The 17446-nt window shown below is 38.2% G+C and overlaps 1 protein-coding gene across 4 annotated transcripts; it reads left to right on the top strand.

The window, feature by feature from the left end:
* Nucleotides 1-7349: 7349 nt before the first annotated feature.
* Nucleotides 7350-17227, top strand: LOC149012870 (PPR containing protein). 4 transcript variants are annotated; one of them, XM_089159601.1, is made up of 9 exons: nucleotides 7350-7401; nucleotides 7613-7937; nucleotides 8220-8343; nucleotides 8479-8820; nucleotides 8985-9147; nucleotides 11157-11280; nucleotides 11369-11434; nucleotides 11967-12227; nucleotides 16124-17227. In XM_089159601.1, exons 2-9 carry the CDS (start codon nucleotides 7755-7757, stop codon nucleotides 16223-16225), a joined length of 1365 nt encoding a protein of 454 aa, XP_089015727.1. In that variant the 5' UTR covers nucleotides 7350-7401; nucleotides 7613-7754; the 3' UTR covers nucleotides 16226-17227. The 4 variants fall into 4 exon arrangements, with proteins under 4 accessions (XP_089015727.1, XP_089015729.1, XP_089015728.1 ...); XM_089159603.1 differs by having other exon boundaries at nucleotides 7353-7401; nucleotides 7727-7937; XM_089159602.1 differs by having other exon boundaries at nucleotides 7357-7421.
* The last annotated feature ends 219 nt before the right edge of the window (nucleotides 17228-17446 follow it).

Here is a 17446-nt window from a genome sequence, read left to right on the forward strand (position 1 = left end):
ATATTTTACCAAAAAATTAGGTAACAATATCAGCAATTTGGATAAAACTGACGTTGTGTATTTATAAAACCCTGAAAAATATAGAATAGGTTGAAAATTATTTTCAACTCTTTTTGGGAAAGTTAAAACCTTCCTAGCTCATTGTTATACGATTTCTTTTTCAAGATTTTATAATTGCTGTTGGATTCATTAAAGTTCATCCCTTAACAGTCATGGAGAAATTTATGAAATAGATGTTGGTTTGTGGAAGAAACTGATTCTCCAAACGCGACGTGATTTGGTGGCAAATGAAGCCTTTGAAACCTGGCCCCCTTACCCTCTCTGTTCACGTTTTAGCGGATTCTAGATTTCATGAATCTAGAGATTTTTACAACCAAACGGAATAATCACATGATCCGAGATGATCTCTAGTTCGAACCAACAGCCCTAAGTTCATCCCTTCTGCTCGGTTTTTCGGTAATGAGAACCTGGTCCTTCCTCTCTCTCCTCTCCGGATTTTTGTTCGCGGCTGTGCGGATATCCATCCACAGCCGTCAGAACATGACACGTTAGTGTAGAAAAAATGAATGGTTTAGATTGTTTAAATAGTTTTTTATATTTAAAATGTTTAACATATTACAATTATTCGTCCCTAGAAGTATTTAAATTTACAAAAGCCAGTCCATGCTCATCTCAATGAAAACAGAATCCTAAACTTCATCCGGCCATACAAGCTCCTCTAACCCTCCATCGTTGACCTTGGCTTCGCCGGAAACCACCGATGGGCTTCTATGGGCATCCTTGCCGCTGCCTCCGTTGCCGGCAATAACAAAGGTGCTTATTGAGTGAGAGGATGAATCGCACCTCCTTGGATGGGGGTTTTCGATGATTCGTTCCGAATCGTCCAGTGTTGTGAGCGAATTTTAGAAATGGACCTCTGAGGTGGATTCAGGGGAGAAGATGGTTTACTAATTTATGAAATCAAAACCCTCAACTCGCAAATCCGTCTCTTCTCCTCTTTCCTCTTTAAAATCCTAAAATCTGTCTCTTCTCCTCTTCCCTCTTTAAAATCCTATGTTTTCGTTGGAGAAAGGAGGTTGAGCGAAAGCAATGGAGAACAAGTCGAAGGCATTACAGAAGGATCTGAAATCTGTTAGCTCTATGGAGCTATTAGTTTTTTTTTTTTTTATTATTTTTTATTTTCTCTCCCAAAAATCATAACAAAGCAAAAACTACAGCACAACTCAAGCGTTTCGATCACTAGGATCATTTTTCAATTTCATTAAGAAGATTCATTGACAGGTTTTTTTTCATTTTTGCCGTGGTTAGGAGAGGGGCAATCTCTTCTAGATTGTCATTGGAGTAGTCATCGTTGGGGGTAATAGACATCATCGACGCCAAACTGCATCTCTTTGTGCTCCTCTTTGTCTTTATAGTAGACAATCTTGATAATCTCAAGTACCCAACTGATTCAAAACAGCAATCGCCGACAAACCCACAAATTTGGAACCCCCTTTGTTGTGATTGACAAGCTTCCAAGCAATGGAACGATGATCCGTGAGAACATCGAATGATTTTTCTTTGTGGGTACCCTTGGCTTTGTCTTTGGATTTGGAAATTGGGTGGCTATGGCAGCCATTGCATTTGGGTTTACCGCACTTCCAGAGCACGCTTCTGATATCCGAAACTGAGTTCATCTCTGATTTCAACTGTGAAATCTTGGTTTTGGAAAAAGAAAAATGAGATGGAGGGGTTAGACTTTTTCATGCTATTGTATATGTTGGAGGGGTTAGACTTGTATGGCCGGATGAAGTTTAGGATTCTGTTTTCATCGAGATGAGCAGGGATTGGCTTTTGTAAATTTAAAATATTTGAAGGATAAAGAATTGTAATATGTTAAATATTTTAAATATAAAATTCTATTTAGAGAATCCAAACCATTCTTTTTTACCTGCCGACAGTGTCAACTTTTGACGGCTGCGCGGATGGATATCCGTGCAGCCGCCAACAAAAATCCCTCTTCTCCATCTCTTTGAATCTCATTAATTTTTTTTAGTAGAAAATCTATTAATGAGAGTTAAAGTTTACCAAAAAGAATAATGAGAATTGTGCATTCATGATGAAGAAGAGGGAGCCACCAACATTTATCATACTATCATTTTTTTTATGCTAAATAAGCTATATATTATATTAGTTAAGACAACAACTACATAGTTTGGTTGTATCTATTACAACCACTTTGTTGTGATAGTCTAATGCAGATTCGTATGCTATATGGTTAAACCATTGTTGGAGCATTGGCGGGCTACAACCACTAAGTTGAGAGTCTTTAATGTTACATATTATGTTAACCAAAATTGGGACATATGCTATTGGCCAATTGTTGTGATTCCGTAATGAGAGAAGATGTAGCACATTCTTGTCATCGCACCAAATTTCATCCAGTAAGATATTCCTTTTCTGTGCTTGATCCAAACCATCCTTGATCCCAACTAGTATGGCCTCTTCTACCTTTCCTTCCCCTATTCCTCCAGTGCTAGCATAATTTAGTCTTCCTTTCGCAAAAAGGCCAACGCTCCATCCAATGCTATTTAAACTTGCGTTATGTACCCCTGCACATATCAAGAAAGACAATTGACTCATATTAGTCAAAATTCTACAAATACAAGTGTTTGGTTTATCAATTATAACACTAGTCTCACTACTTGAGGCATCTTGATAATTAGGAAGAAATAAATTAAAGTCTTGGATCCACCTAGCTGTGTTGTGTAACACTTTGCTTGGATTGGGATTGATTTTATTAAAGATTTTATTATTCCTTTCCTTCCATACAAAATAACAGGTTATTATGAAAACCAATGCCATCCATCGCTGTGTATCTTTTCCAAACCTAGGGTTTAGAATAAAAAAGCTGCAGAAATCCATAATAGACCCCTGTATCAGTCTTTCAATCCTTAAACCTAGGGGTCCGGCTGCCCAAATTATTTTTGTTCAGTCACAGGACAGAAAAATATGCCCTAAAGACTCCACATTTTTTTTTCACATAACTCACACATCTCACATATAGGGTTCATTGGTATCCATTTAGTGAGAATTTCTTTCACTGGAAGCCCTGCATTTAACAGGCGCCAAAAGAACAATTTAAATTTGGGATGAAGGGGCAGTTTCCAAAAAAAATCCCACCATCTTTTAAGAGAGTGAGATACTGGCAATTCTCTTCTTTGTAATAGGGATTTCTTTGCCAATTTGACAGAGAACTCCCCATTACTAGAAATAAGAGCCCTCCACTCATCCTGTTCATTATTCAAGACTAGATTGGAAATGCTATAAACTTGGGAAGGTTGAGGAAAGATTAACTCCCTGTTTTGATGGTTGACTGCCACTTGTTCAACTGACGCACTTCTTGCCCAAAGATCTATGTTTGGTGTTAGATACGATCAATCCATCAGTTCTTTTATCCATGGATCAAACCAGAATGATGTAGTCCTTCCATTTCCTACTTTCCTCAAGACCATTTTTTTGAGGGTAGGTAAGATTTCACAGATGTTGTTCCAAGTCCAAGAGCCGTTTTTCTTCAAAACCTTGGGATCGAAAAGTGTGGTATTTGGGAAATATCTCGCCTTTAGTATCTGCACCCACAACGTTTCAGGGTTTTTGAGAATTCTCCATCCTTGTTTTATAGCAATGCATTATTGATATCTTCCATTTTCTGAAAACCCAAACCACCCTTCTCTTTCGTTGACCAGCATCGATCCCATGAGATTAGCATTAGTTGCTTCTCCTTTGTTGGATTCCCTAACCAAAATTTTTGGCGAGGGGAATCAATTTATTTGCACAACATCCTTGGGAACTTAAAGCATTGCATGTGGTACAATGATTGCGCTTGAAGGATTGACTGTAGTAGTATTCCCCTCCCTGCAAAGGAAAAGCTCGCCACTTTCCATAGTGCCAATTTTTTCTTCATTTTGTTGGTTACAAACATCAGGTTTTTTCATTTTGGATCAACCATGTACCAATTGAGAGCCTAGATAGACCTGTATCCTTCGCATTTCATTGATGCCCAGAGATGACAATATCATTTTTTTGTTGCTAGGCATCACATTTTTGCTAAAGAAAGCCCCGCTTTTTTCAAAATTAATTTGTTGGCCGGTAATATCGGAGAAAAGTTCTAACACCGCTTTTAGGGCCAAAGCATCTTCCTTCTCCGCACAGCAAAAAAGAAAAGTATCATTCGTAAAAAAGAGATGAGAAATCTCAGGAGCTCTTCTTGTGATCTTGATTCCTTTGAACAAATTGAGGCTTCTATATTCATTCAAAAGCCTCAAGAGGACTTTCATTATGAATAGAAAAAGGTAAGGGCTCAGTGGGAAACCTTGACACAATTCTCGGTTTCCTGAGAACCAGAAATATGGATTACCATTATATTTGATGGAAAAATAAGCACTAGAGATTAGAGACTCTATTAAGGAACACCATTTTTGGTCAAATCCTAGGAACTCAAAGATTTTGAGTAACACTTTCCATTCTACCCTATCATAGGCTTTAGACATGTCAAGTTTGAGAGCCACATACCCCTGCTTACCTTTGGTTTTTTTTCAAAGTCCTTAAGGAAGGTGCAAGATGACTGGGATGGACCCGAATCAAAATTATTGCCTTAAAAACACTAGCTTCGTAAACATTGGCTTGTTTTTGGCACTTACGTAATAGTGTCCCGTATGTTTTGCGCTTATCTGTTAGTAAGACTTCCAAAAGTCTCTGGTGTGTAATGCCACTCCAAAGTGCGTTATACGCCACCTGATCATCAAGATCCTCGATCTCAATGGTTACTTCATTGAAACGTTTCAAGAAATCCCAAATGGATTCATTCCGCCCGCTATCAGACGTCTTCTTGCTTCCGATCGCACTTCTGAATCGGGCTATGAACTTCCGGGCAAGTTCCCTGAAGTTGTGGATGGATCCCGGCTGCAGGCTGCTAAACCACTTAATGGTTGGGCCTTTTAGTGAAGCCAGGAACGTTCTGCAAAGTAATTCGTCTTCTCGTCCAAGGATAGTCATCACCGATTTGAAGTAGCTTATGTGGTCCTTCGGGTTTGTCTTTCCTTCGAATGGAGTGAGAGTTGGCAAGATGAAATTTTGGGGAAGAGGTATGTTCATGATTTCATCCGAGAATGGTTCCCAATCAACCACATCCAGATCTTCATCATGGTCTCGATCCTCCAACTTGCGCTCGACCTCAGTCATCCTTCTTCTAAGGCGATTTTGCCTAACTCCATTCTCGCCTGACTTAGGTCTTCCTTTCGGGATCCTCCCTCTTGGCCGGGATCTTCTTGCATTTTGGAAGGCTCTCAATAGCCTTCCCGTCTGAGTGTTACGCCTTGGTCCTTGCTCAACTCCAACTCGATGGACCAAGCTCCGCAACACCCCTTGCATCTCGATCATTCCCTTATGGAGCTCGTCCATATCTGCTGCCGTAGCATACCCCTAAGGGTCTTGGGATGTGCCTTGCCCGTTTGGATTTTCAACGATCAGGTTCCCTTCGGGAGGATCCTGTTCCACTCGGGTTGAGTGGACTCCATCGTCTTGATGTGTTTGATCTTCGGGAATCTGATTCCCGCCTGCATTTTCTATTCGGGAACATCCATTATTTCCTCCTTGTCTTGCCATGACTTGAAGATTTGTCATTCCCATAGATGACGCCAAACTGATGCGTCTCAGTTAAACTTTTGGATTGACTGAGCCTCCTCTCGTATTTGGGACGATGAGTCCTGTAAGAAAGGTTAGATGCGGGTCGGCTTGTGTGCCAGGCAGCCGCCTCGGATGGCTAAGTCAGATGATGAGCAAGAAGAATTCTTATGTAAAAGCAACACAAGATAATGCTCAAAGTGTCTTCAATCCTTACCAGAGGGGTATGTCCCTCTTTTTATACTGTAAGTATTACCTTTTACGTACTTGGTAAGTTTACCCGATGGAGGCTGTTGTTTCTTCTAAGATTATGCCTCCATGTTGTTGGTCTTGCTCAATCAGTGATTGAGTTGACATTCCCCATTGAGAATGGTTGTTATATTAGTCTAGCATACGTTACGCCTTGGTCGGGGTGGTCGGCATATTTCCCGACTAACTAGCATGTGGAGCCCCATCCACGTCAGACCCGGTCGGGTAGGAATCTTCCGTATCAAAGAGCGAGACCATTGCATACAGAAAGGACCATCCATGAACAAGAAGATTCAATCGAGCAACGAATTGACTTTCGATGGTGCTTTTCGATGTTAGCTTATTTATTGCTTATTCGTTAGCTTATTTATTCCCTATCTTACCTTCGTTGCTGGCTTATCCTGTACGGATGGTGGTTTATGTAGTGTTTTGCCAAGAAAAGCTGGTGCCACGCTTGTTATTTGCCTTCAAATTGTTGGGGTAAAGCTACTTATGAAGATATCTCATCTATTCTATTTGGAGTTGGGATCCTCAACTAAGATTGTAGACTAAAAGTTAATCAAGTTGGTTCAACATTGGTTTGTCGTGTAAGTTCCAATTTGATCTCTCTTATAGATCAAGGTCAGATGAAATCTTAAATGATTTGACCAAATGTAAAAAAAAGATTATTTTGACCTTATAGAATTGGATCAATTAGTAAAGATCAACACTTTATAGTATGAGGTTAAGAGTTCAAAATCTCATTAAATCAGGAGCAAAGCCCCATATACAAAAGTACACTCCCACTAACTTATATAAAGCTATCAATTCCATAAAAAATAAAAAGACTATTTGCACCATATCTAATATACAAGGCTCCCCCAGCTAGTAAGATCTAAGAATATCAAAAATATATAATCTCATCCCCATTTGTAAGACTTTAATTTTTGCTGCGCCCCTCCCCCTTGTTCCATGGCATTTTAGATTGAATGGTCACATGGTAAACATTTCTAGAGTTCTACATATGCATATCTCATCAAACTTTGATATATTTTTTTAAATTTAGTAAAAAATTAGTATATCATGAACTAAAGTTTTCTGTTGTAAATCTCTTGCATGGTTCACGATGATATGTGATATTTTTAAAATTGAACAGTTGGTTTTATCAAAAGAGAAGAAAAAATTTAATACTTGTAATTTCCTACCATCATAATCACATTGGAATTTTTTTTTTTTTGTGGGGTGGTTAGAAATTAGAATCACATTGGATTTCTAAAAGAAATCATATAGTGTGATTTAAGGACACTCATATCAGGGCTTTAGTATTTGAAATTTTGAAATCGTAGTGCTGACGTGGTTTTTTTAGATTTTCATATTCCATTGAAAAAGGGTAAGGGTAATTTAGTAAAATGACATCTTAACTATTTAAAATCAGCTATCGTTGCCGGTTTGGAAGAAGGCGTGGAAGTCGTAGAGAGGCTTGGAAACTGGTTTCGGAACGCAAAAGCTCAGGTACGGTCAGAGCCTCACAGGTTTGGAACTCTCAGAACTCACCCTCTCTCTCTCTTTCTCTCTGTCTCTCCATCTCTGTGTCATTCTTGCCGCGCAAAAACCGAACTGAACATAGTTGTTAATTGACGTGTTCCCCTTTGTCTTCTGGGTTTTTCAAACTGAAGCGGGAAGATAACTGGAAAATCTTTCATGGCTTTTTTTTGGACTTCAGAATACTTCAGACTTGAATTCCTCTGAAGAGGAGGAAGAAGAAATGGTGGGAACTACTATCGATCGCTGGTTTGCAATCTTTAATTTTTGTAAGCTTTATTTTTTTTTCTTCTAGGGTTTTTGGGGTCCTTTTGTTTTGAGTGATGGGAACGAGGGTCCCTGGGTCGCACTACAACCTGAGGTCTGCGAATTCATTTATTGGAAGCTCTTTGCACGATCTCAACACTGTAGATGGTAGGCCAGGGGAGATTGATGGGATTAGTGACGTGGATCGTGATGGAGTGACAGAAGATAGCTTGGAGAATGACGATGGTTCCAATTCAGTTGTAAGTTTGATTCTTCGAGCTTTCTTCTGTTTTTACGTACCTTTTAAACTCGAATACTCTCAAATGAAGTGGAACATATCATTTTTCTGATTTTTCACACTCTTTAGTACTTAGTATCTTTTTGAGTGGCAAAAGCTTTAAAATTTGAGTTAAATTTTTATTTTACTTATTAGATATGTATTTCTCGGCCTTGGTTGTGTATGTTGACTGTAATCTGAAGTTTGGTTAAGGGGTTTGCCTTGATAACAAAAGAAAGTGTTTGCTTGCTTTTATGGGGTTCAGGAATGCCTGCATGAATCTTATAGGAGTTCTATATCGCTTCATGGTGTTGGAGTGGAAGAAGATCGCTCTGGTCTGGAAAATAGTGGGTCTTCAAGGCCGTCTTACAATATTTTGAGTAGTGAAGGTGATTAGCAATTTTTGTTTTGTTAGTTTGATATAAATTATTCTGTATTCTCTTTGGAGGATTTCTCTAGATATGATGATTATTTCTTTCCCCTGTTGAGTGTGTCAGACTGACTAGTTTTGAATGTTGAACCAGATGTTGTACCAATTGAAACGGCAAGAGCTAGATTTTTGCAAATAATTGTGGATAATTTTGTCCGAGATCATGTCATAGAAGTGGCCGACACTGAGTCAGAATATGGTGCTCAATCATGCCAAGATAAACTAAACAAGAGGAAGCATAAAGAAGTCCAATATGAAGGTGATCCAAGGTTTGTCTTGCCCTTGATGTATGTGGCAAATTTGTATGAGACGTTGGTAAATGATGTGAATATGAGACTTGCTTCCTTGGATGGCACTCGTGAGAAGAACATTGGGGTTGCCCTTGAAGCAGCTGGAGGTTTGTACAGAAGCCTAGCCAAAAAATTCCCAAGGAAAGGTATTGAAATGGCCATGTTTATGTAATTAATGCAAAGGATAGAAGGAGAGTCTTTTGGTTTATGACTCTGGAAATATACTTTTATGCTTTACTTGCTGCTCCGTTTATGAGTTATTGTCATATTCTTTACATATTGGATTGTGACATGATATTTTCCTATGTAGGACCGTGCACATTTAAACGAAGAGAATTGGCAACATCTCTTGAGACAAGGACAAGATTTCCTGAACTAGTAATACAAGAAGAGAAGCGGGTTCGTTTTGTAGTAGTCAATGGTTTAATTATTGTTGAAAAGCCAAATAGTTTGCCTACAGATGATGCAGAATGGTAAATAGAAATCTCCTCTTTTGCCTGTGTATCATTTAGTCTGGGCCTCCTGTCATGTTTGTTGTTGCTGGTGCATAAATTAGGCTTTGACAGCATCTTTTGGAGGTCCCCCAACTGTTTTTTGTTTGGGGGTGGGGGAAGGGTGGGGGAGGGGAGGAAGTTGGCTGGTGGTTTTGGTTAGTAAAAGTCAAATCAATTTCAAAATAGGTGTATGTAGGAGTCTGTTTTTTTCTAGAATCATTTCAGCAATAGTCTTGGATTGGGATGGGGTGTTTATGTTACGCTTGTAGATACGATTCAGGAATCAAATACAAAGTTTCACCCACAACTTATGGTTTGGTATAAGACTCAAATGAGTATGCGCAGAGTTACCTGAAGACATGGTCATAAATAATGCGTCAAATATGGTTAGCCTGGCTAACTATATGAGACATCACTTAGATGGAGGAGATTTTGAACACATATTTAGTTACTGTGCATAATGCCACCAGTTTTGAGGTGTTGGAAGTAAACCACACTATGACAAGACGTAACAAAGGCTATATAATTCATTCTTAGATAGATGGAAAGGATGACCAAGACTGATAATATGTGGGATTTTCCCTAATTCGCGATGGCTTTACCCTTATTTGTTTGAGCACTATATGCCTTTCCTCTCAAGCCCTGCTTATCCTGATTCATAGTATTGTATTAGGACATTATTGATGTGTTCCTCCTATCATCATCAGAACTGAGTCGCATGCTAGAAATCTGAGAATTGAAATCATTGGCTGGTTTTATTCCCTAAGTCTATAGTTTTGTACCTTTTGGACAATGAAAACACTGTACAAACCAATTTCTCCAATGCAAGAAGGAAGAGAACAATGATGAAGGGCTTTTTTTCCCCCACTTTTGGGAAGGGGGGTGGTGGGTGATTAGAGGAGGCTGCATCATGTAACAGGCAAGAAAAATTCAATTGCTTTTAATTCTTGGAAATTGTGGGATCACTTTAGCTACTAATTAGAGTTGCATGATTCTTAAGATGAATTGTCAGAGTGCCTCTTTTTTTGGTATTGGATTTAGATCAGTGTGACTCTCAATTCAATAAAAGATTGGAAGACATACCTAGTGCACATGGCTCCTGCCACTGCAGAGTCTGGGGAGGGTCATAATGTAGGCAGCCTTAACTGCTTTTGCAAAGAGGCTGTTTCAAGACTCGAAAAGTGAGCAACCTTACCATTGCATCAACGCCTGCTCTCTTATTTGAGCATTTTAGAACAGTAAAAGGTGCAATTAAAAGGTCGGTAGTGTATATAGGACTACACTTGTAGGCTAAACAATCTATTGATTTGCAATGTGATAGGTTATTTGAGATTATTTCAAGAATAACTTGTAACTGGTTGAAGGAGAAAATTTGTGCCTGAAATTGGTTCTGAAGAAGCAGAAATAAGAAGATGCATAAAATAATTTGGGTCTGACAGAATGGTTTCGCTGTTCATATTACTGCAGTAAGTTCATAGTGTCTTAGTAATGCAGTGAGTTCAGCTACATGGTCAGGCATTGGGGAGGTGTTAGTCCCAGACTGCTAGGGTAGTGTGCAATTCCAAGGTTTATGGCCCTGGTAGGGTCTTTTCAGCTTGAAGCTCTGGATTTTGGGTGGAAAGTCATCAAGATGTTATTGTTGAACTTCCAGATTGTGAAGGACTAACCTCGATCTATTCCATGATCTTTTATGTGCGATACTATCTTGTTTTCTCATGCTCAGCAGTGTGGAGGAGCATGCTGATTCTCATACTATGGCTGGCTGCCGGTCGCATAGGGTCTTTACTCTAAAGATCCCTCTTCTTGAATTTCTGAGGATCTCTCTGTTCTAATATATAAGTTGTGCATTAAATATTACATACTGTGGTTTATATTTTGGGAAATAGATTGTTCTTTGTTGTTCAGTTATTAATACTGTTGAATATGGATTTTATTTCAATATATATGTCCTTTATGCTTTATGTGTGACAACTTTTTCTTAATTCCAGGTTCAAACGGTTGACAGGTCGGGAGGAAGTAGCTGTCTCAGCTCGAGACTATAAGTTCTACTCACCCAGGCATAAGTATAGACGTGTTGCATCTCATTCCGTGTCCAACATTCCTGGGTTGCCAGTAAGCTTGTAGCATCCTTTTACATGCAAGTTTTATTACTACTTTTATGGAGGATGCTGAGTTTTCTCCTATGACTGAATGCAATCAGGCATTTTCTGGTGGAGATAATTCTTGTGCAATGGCTACAACCTCAGGGTTCCGCCCTCTTAATGAAGTATGAACTTTCTCTATAACTTCAATTTCCCCTAGTGTACTTTTTCTCAACTGGCTGAGTCTTTTTCGTTGTAAGGAAAATCTAGGAAATCACTCCTTTAGGTTTCTGTCCCATTGAAAGATAGTTATTGTGCTTTCCCTTGCCTTTTTGGCCTTTTACTTATCGTAAAGGACAGTGTCATCTGGACAGCTCAGATACTCATTTTTGTAAGGGAAATTGTGGATAGGCAGACAGAAATTGTGGTTTTCCTGGCCTTCTTGTTGACACAGATTTTTTCAAGAGAACCAGACCGAAATTGTGTTCTCTCAGATTCACGTATTTATGCGTAGTACCATGCTTGGGCATGAGAAAAGATTCAAATAGAAACTAGACACTATAATATGTGCTGTATTCATTTGGTTAGGAGTTACAAATACTATTTGGGTTGATTGTAGAACTGGTAACTGGATGGTGCTTAAGCTTTTATGTCGCAAAAATATAGACTTGCAAACAACATAATTATGGAGCTTTATATTCTTTTTCCTCTTGGCAGCCGCAGAATCAGCAGCCTTCTCAATCCAAACATCACATACAACAACTTTCACAGCAAAACCAGTTTCATCCACTCCAACCTCATAGTCAACCCATTCAACATAATCAACACATGATGCATTTCTCTCATCCACATCCGTGTGGACCTTCTTCACACATTCCTGAGATTTCACATGGCCATCAATCACCAACTATGGCACAACATATGTCCTGCTTGCAACCCCTCACTGGAGGCCATGTTGGAGGGCGCTTGCATGTTCTGGTGAGTATTCTTTTTTTTTTGGGGGGGGTGGGGGAGAAATGATGCACAATTTTCTTTTTAATCTAGTCACTTTTACTTGCCTGGAATTGGAATTTTAGTTAGAGTTATTGAAAAGTCATTTTGTGATTTACTAAGACTAGTTACTTCAAATTTAGTTTACCTTAAAATAGGATATCCCCTTTAAAAATGTCCTTAGTTCATTGTGTTTTGAATGACATTTGTTTGCCCATTTTTGGTTGACAGTTTCCCTGGCTAATAATCTTTACTCCTCTGTTCTATTTTGTAACATGATTTTTCCCCCTCTCACCTGTGCACATGCACACTCATATATAAGCGCATATTTTTCTGTGTAAAATGTGGTGATCCAGAGGTTCAGTTATGAGATTGGCAGTCTATCATACTCTCCCACTCCAGATGGGTAAATGGTTTGATGCCCTAAGAGTTATCTGATTTCTCTGTAGTTAATATCTCCAGGTTGTGAATCTATTAGTTGGATAAGGCAGCATAAATTCCAGATCTTGCTAAACACGGGAGCTTTGTTCTCTGGGTTTGGCCTTTTTGTATGAGTTGGACAAATGTCAAACTTCAAAAGAATGCCCTTGGAGTTCACTTCGTGGACATAATTCTTGGGAAATGGTGGAATTTGTTTGTAGATTAATGGAATATTCCTATTTTGTGTTCTTGCCATTTTTTCTGTTAAAATTTAGGTCTTTTTGGAGAGTCTTGGATTTAGTGGTTGAATCCTGAGTTTTCAAGTCAACATACTGCATTTGATGATTCCCTGTGGTTGATCTGTGTCATTGGCCATTGGGAGCTTAAATCTTGATTGTATCAAAGAAGCAAAAGATCCAATGGTGGGGGAAAAGTTTATATTGTATCTCTTATTGGCATGAAACATTTGAGAACATGGAGTAGCAGCTACAATCTAGAAAGACAAATCAATGTTCTTATAGATGTAAAGAATATATGGAAATCTAATTTAATTAGGTGAAAATGTACATGCATTAAGATATTAAAATGGCTATAAACGTTTATGTCTTTTCAACATGTTCTGTGGAGTAGGCAAGTGGTTTTGTGGTAGGTTAAAATGTGTAGGTGCAACCAGGTCTGAATTAGTTCAACCTAAAAAATTCAATTAAATTTGGTATAAATGATCAATATAATGCATGCAAGCGAATATGATATCTTCAAGCTGTAATTGATGTGAATAACCTATAAGATACTTTCCATTTCATTGTACTGATATGTCAAGATATGTAATGCACTGTAATCAAGTTGTCTCCAGTGCATACTTCATTGCATGACATTTGAGTATCAGGATCTAATCTGGCAGATTGTAGTTGCCAATGCAATATTTTTGACCAATACATGTATGTGAGTTTTGTGATTGACGTTTCCCTTTAAAGCTCAAAGGAAAATTCTATAGGACCATTGTATGACCAGCTATGATGTATATGGTGCAGAGTGTTGGGTTCTTAAGAAATATCATATAGATAAACTTAGTGTAGCAAAAATGAGGATGCTAAGATGGATGAGTGACAAAACTAGGAAGGATAAGATAAGGAATGATCATATTAGAGCTTGTCTAGAAGGAGCTTCGATAAGTGGTAAGCTATGAGAAAATCGCTTGAGGTGGCACAACCACGTTCAATGGAGACCTGTAGATGCCCTTGTACAAAGAAGTGATTAATCTAGATTAAAGGAATTAGAAGAGCTAGGGGTAGACCTAAGATAACCTTAAGAGAAGTGTGAGAAAGGATATGTGTAGCTTAGGCCTTGTATCTAGTATGGCCGCAAACAAAGCTGATTGGGAAGGCAAGAATCCATGTAGCCGAACCCATTTAGTTGAGACAAGGCTTGTTGTTGTTGTTATTCATGTATGCGAGTGTTGGTTGGACAGATAGGATTTGGATCAGCTGATCTAATATTATGCAGGACAAGAATGTTTGGGAAGAGGGAAAATACAAAGCAGTAGGAGCTGCAGTCAAATTTGGGTCATTTGTCTCAGCTCCAAGCTGCCCCTGCTGTGAAGATTTAAGGATGCTCATTGTTTTGCCTAGATCTATATGGTCCATGTAACACTTAGGCATCTGTTAGGCAAGATAATGAAATCTAGTGAGATGTGTTCCAGTGAACTATGAAGAATCAGAGAGCAAAGAAGTGCTACATTAAGCTCCACCTAGACCTATAAATGGATCGGATTCAGCTCGGATACATCAGTATCCGAATCCGAATCCGGCAGAAATTTATAGAAGGCATCTGAATTCGAATTTGAAACTTTTTCGAATATCAAATAATAATCCGATCCGATAAACTATCCGATTATTGATTGGTAATTGTCCATTTTTTTTTTAATTTTCAATTTCCAATTTTCGGTTATCGATTACCGGTTTCCAAATTTGATTATCAGCCCTTTTTTAGAGAGAAGTTTTTAATACTTTACCCTAACCGGGCAATTTTTTATTTTCGATTATCCAGTTATTGATTACCGGTTTTCAAATATGATTATCATCCCTTTTAGGAGAAAAAAATGTTGAATACTTTACTCTATCCGGATATTATCCGAATCCGAGTCCGGTTGCTTATCGGACGGATACAGATATTTTCCGGTAAGAAAATTTTAGGATACAAACACCCTTAAATGAACATGAATGCAAACTCGGAGGCGGATTTTGGCTATCCATTTGCAGGTTTAGCTCCACCCAGTTGTTTGTTGGATCAAGACAAAAAAGAAGAGCTACAGGTGTCTAATTCTTCCTAGATTAGACAACAAGAAGTTCAAGTTTCCAATGAGGCAGGAAGATGGTATGCATCTTATTATCTGTCATGGACACACAAACAAGAAGAACTAGAAGAATAAAGGGAAGGTGGAGATGGGGGTTGGGACTTTGGAATCTGTGTTTGGTGAAGACAAGAACAGATAACAAAACAAAGAGGGTGAGGTATGGATGTAAAGATGTGCTTTTAGATTTATTGGTAGTCTTGAAGAACTGATTCTAGGTGGGATTGGCTGAGATCTAGATCAGGGATTAGTAGACCAGCAGATTTTTTAGCTATCAAGGATGATTCCTTGAATACCCAAGATAGAGATGTCCATAGAAACTTTGAAATGAACAATAGCATCCATTTGGAATGGAAGAGGCAGCTCTTTGTTATAGCATTCGAAAGACAGCAAATGTCTATGAAACTTCAGTAGTGCACTGAAGAGAAGACCTCTGTTAACTGGCTAGAGTCCCACTGACATTCCTGAGTTGCATTCAGCAAAAACTCCGTGAATTATAAATAAATCTACAGTATTTCAGATCCCGTATATGATAGTCAGGCATATAAATCTACAGTAATGCAGATCCCATATATGATAGTCAGGCAATGGTTTATTTGTTTTGTTTAAAATGTAAACAAACAGATTGGGTGCTTGCGCCACATTGTCGAAAAGAAGCAGTCACTGCTAAAGCAAAATAGTGACTAAAATGAGAGCCATTATACCAAGCAGGTCACTTGGGCTAGTTTCCCCACTTTTGAAAGTAAATTGGTTATCTATATACAAAGAGAAGGTTTTCTTGTACTTTCTGCTTGCTCCCCAACTCTTGGATTCTTGCTGCATTGTATTTAGTTTAGTGACTTGAGTCTATTGCTAGACAAAAAGTACTATTTTAACAATTTGACGTTTGATCAGTTTCATTGTGTAGCATGTGGTAAAGTTTTGTTGGTATGGAAGTATTGTATTATGAACCAAAAAAACCTTAATCTGCTTTACTTTCCTAATATTTGAAGTTCTAGTAGATTTAGTTTTCAATGGATGTTTCTTCTGTTCTTGGGTGGTGGTTTTTCGAGATTTTGTTTAGAGACAAATCTCATGGAGAAAAATCACTGACACTCTTGTGCTTGTTTTCCAGCCAACAAGCCCTGCAAAGTTCTGTGATGAATGTGGGGCTCCTTATTTGAGAGAGACGTCCAAGTTTTGCTCAGAATGTGGTGTAAAGAGGTTGGGAATTTGATGGCCTTCTCCCTTGGCTGCTGTTTGATGTCTTTAGGTTTTCCCCATTCTTGCTGTAAATATTGCTGGGTTCAAAAAATGTATAAAGTTTGTCATATATTTAATTTTTTTTTTAATGTCTCCTACTTATACAATGTCTTTAGCATTTTCATGAAATACAGCTATAATTGTGGTATGGTCAAGTTGGTTTATTAGAACCTGGTGACATAAAATCTCTGATACAGATTGTCTTCATTGATGAAACAATGTACCTCAAATTGAAGCTTCTGAGTTACATCTCGGAACAGATTACAGGATGGTAAAAAAAAAGTATACAACCCAGATATCACTGTGCAGAACAAGAGATTGTTTTGGCCCATAGGAAAAGAAGAGGCAAGGAGCACAGGACTTTTGAGGGATTTACCTTCAAGCATGTAAACAGATAAAATCAAGGGGAATGAGAAAACTTGGTTGGAGAAATTGATTTGTACTGGTTAGTCCTGCATAAAATTAATATGTAGGTATATCTTAAATGGAAAACCTTGAAATTTAATCATGCCAACAGTTCTTACAGTTCTACCATACTCCGTCGTGCACCTACAGCATCGCATTATGAAATTGAAGTGTGTTTCAGCTGTTAATACAACTCTAAATGCTTCCAACAATACCATTTGATTGTTTGGTCATCCTTGAATGAGTCCCAACTCTCACCAGTTTCTAGTTGCAGTAGTCTCAACTGTCCAATAACCAGAGATGAAATTCATCCCAATGCGACTGTGAATCACACAACCATACTCTTTTTAAAGCTCAAACCATGCAAATGCTTTCTTATACTTCTGATCAGGTCAATTTAGAAGGTGAAGCGCAGTTGAGTTGAAATTTGCAAGATGATGAGATTCATTCAAGCATGCATTATTTCAAGAATCTTAGTGTCCATATCAGTTGGTGTATATCAGTTTCGCATTGCATTGATGTTCAATCTGTTTGATATTATTGATTTGATGTCGTATACATTTTCATGGTGAGGAACATTTTTTCTATACACTAAAAGCAAATGTTATAGATTTCTCTTTTTAGAAATTGAGATTTGTTCGAGTTAGTTTACGTGCCATTTGAGTGCATCTTCAGAAAGATAATTTTACATATAATTTAAATATAAGACAGAGCTTTGCCTTTTGATCTTGAAAAAATTAGAAGTCTTAACGAATAGGTCTATTGGTGTTCATTTTAGACGCTTAAAATG

This window comes from Hakea prostrata, chromosome 6, assembly GCF_041222555.1.
Source record: "Hakea prostrata isolate BN-2017 chromosome 6, UWA_Hpros_2, whole genome shotgun sequence".
Taxonomy (NCBI): domain Eukaryota; kingdom Viridiplantae; phylum Streptophyta; class Magnoliopsida; order Proteales; family Proteaceae; genus Hakea; species Hakea prostrata.

What these genes read in the sequence shown, in the direction of transcription:
- LOC149012870 (XM_089159601.1), top strand. Translation starts at nt 7,755, where the DNA reads ATGGGAACGAGGGTCCCTGGGTCGCACTACAACCTGAGGTCTGCGAAT. An exon ending in CAAAAAATTCCCAAGGAAAG is followed by an intron (nt 8,821 to 8,984) that starts GTATTGAAATGG and finishes TTTCCTATGTAG; the next exon opens with GACCGTGCACATTTAAACGA. An exon ending in CCAACATTCCTGGGTTGCCA is followed by an intron (nt 11,281 to 11,368) that starts GTAAGCTTGTAG and finishes GAATGCAATCAG; the next exon opens with GCATTTTCTGGTGGAGATAA.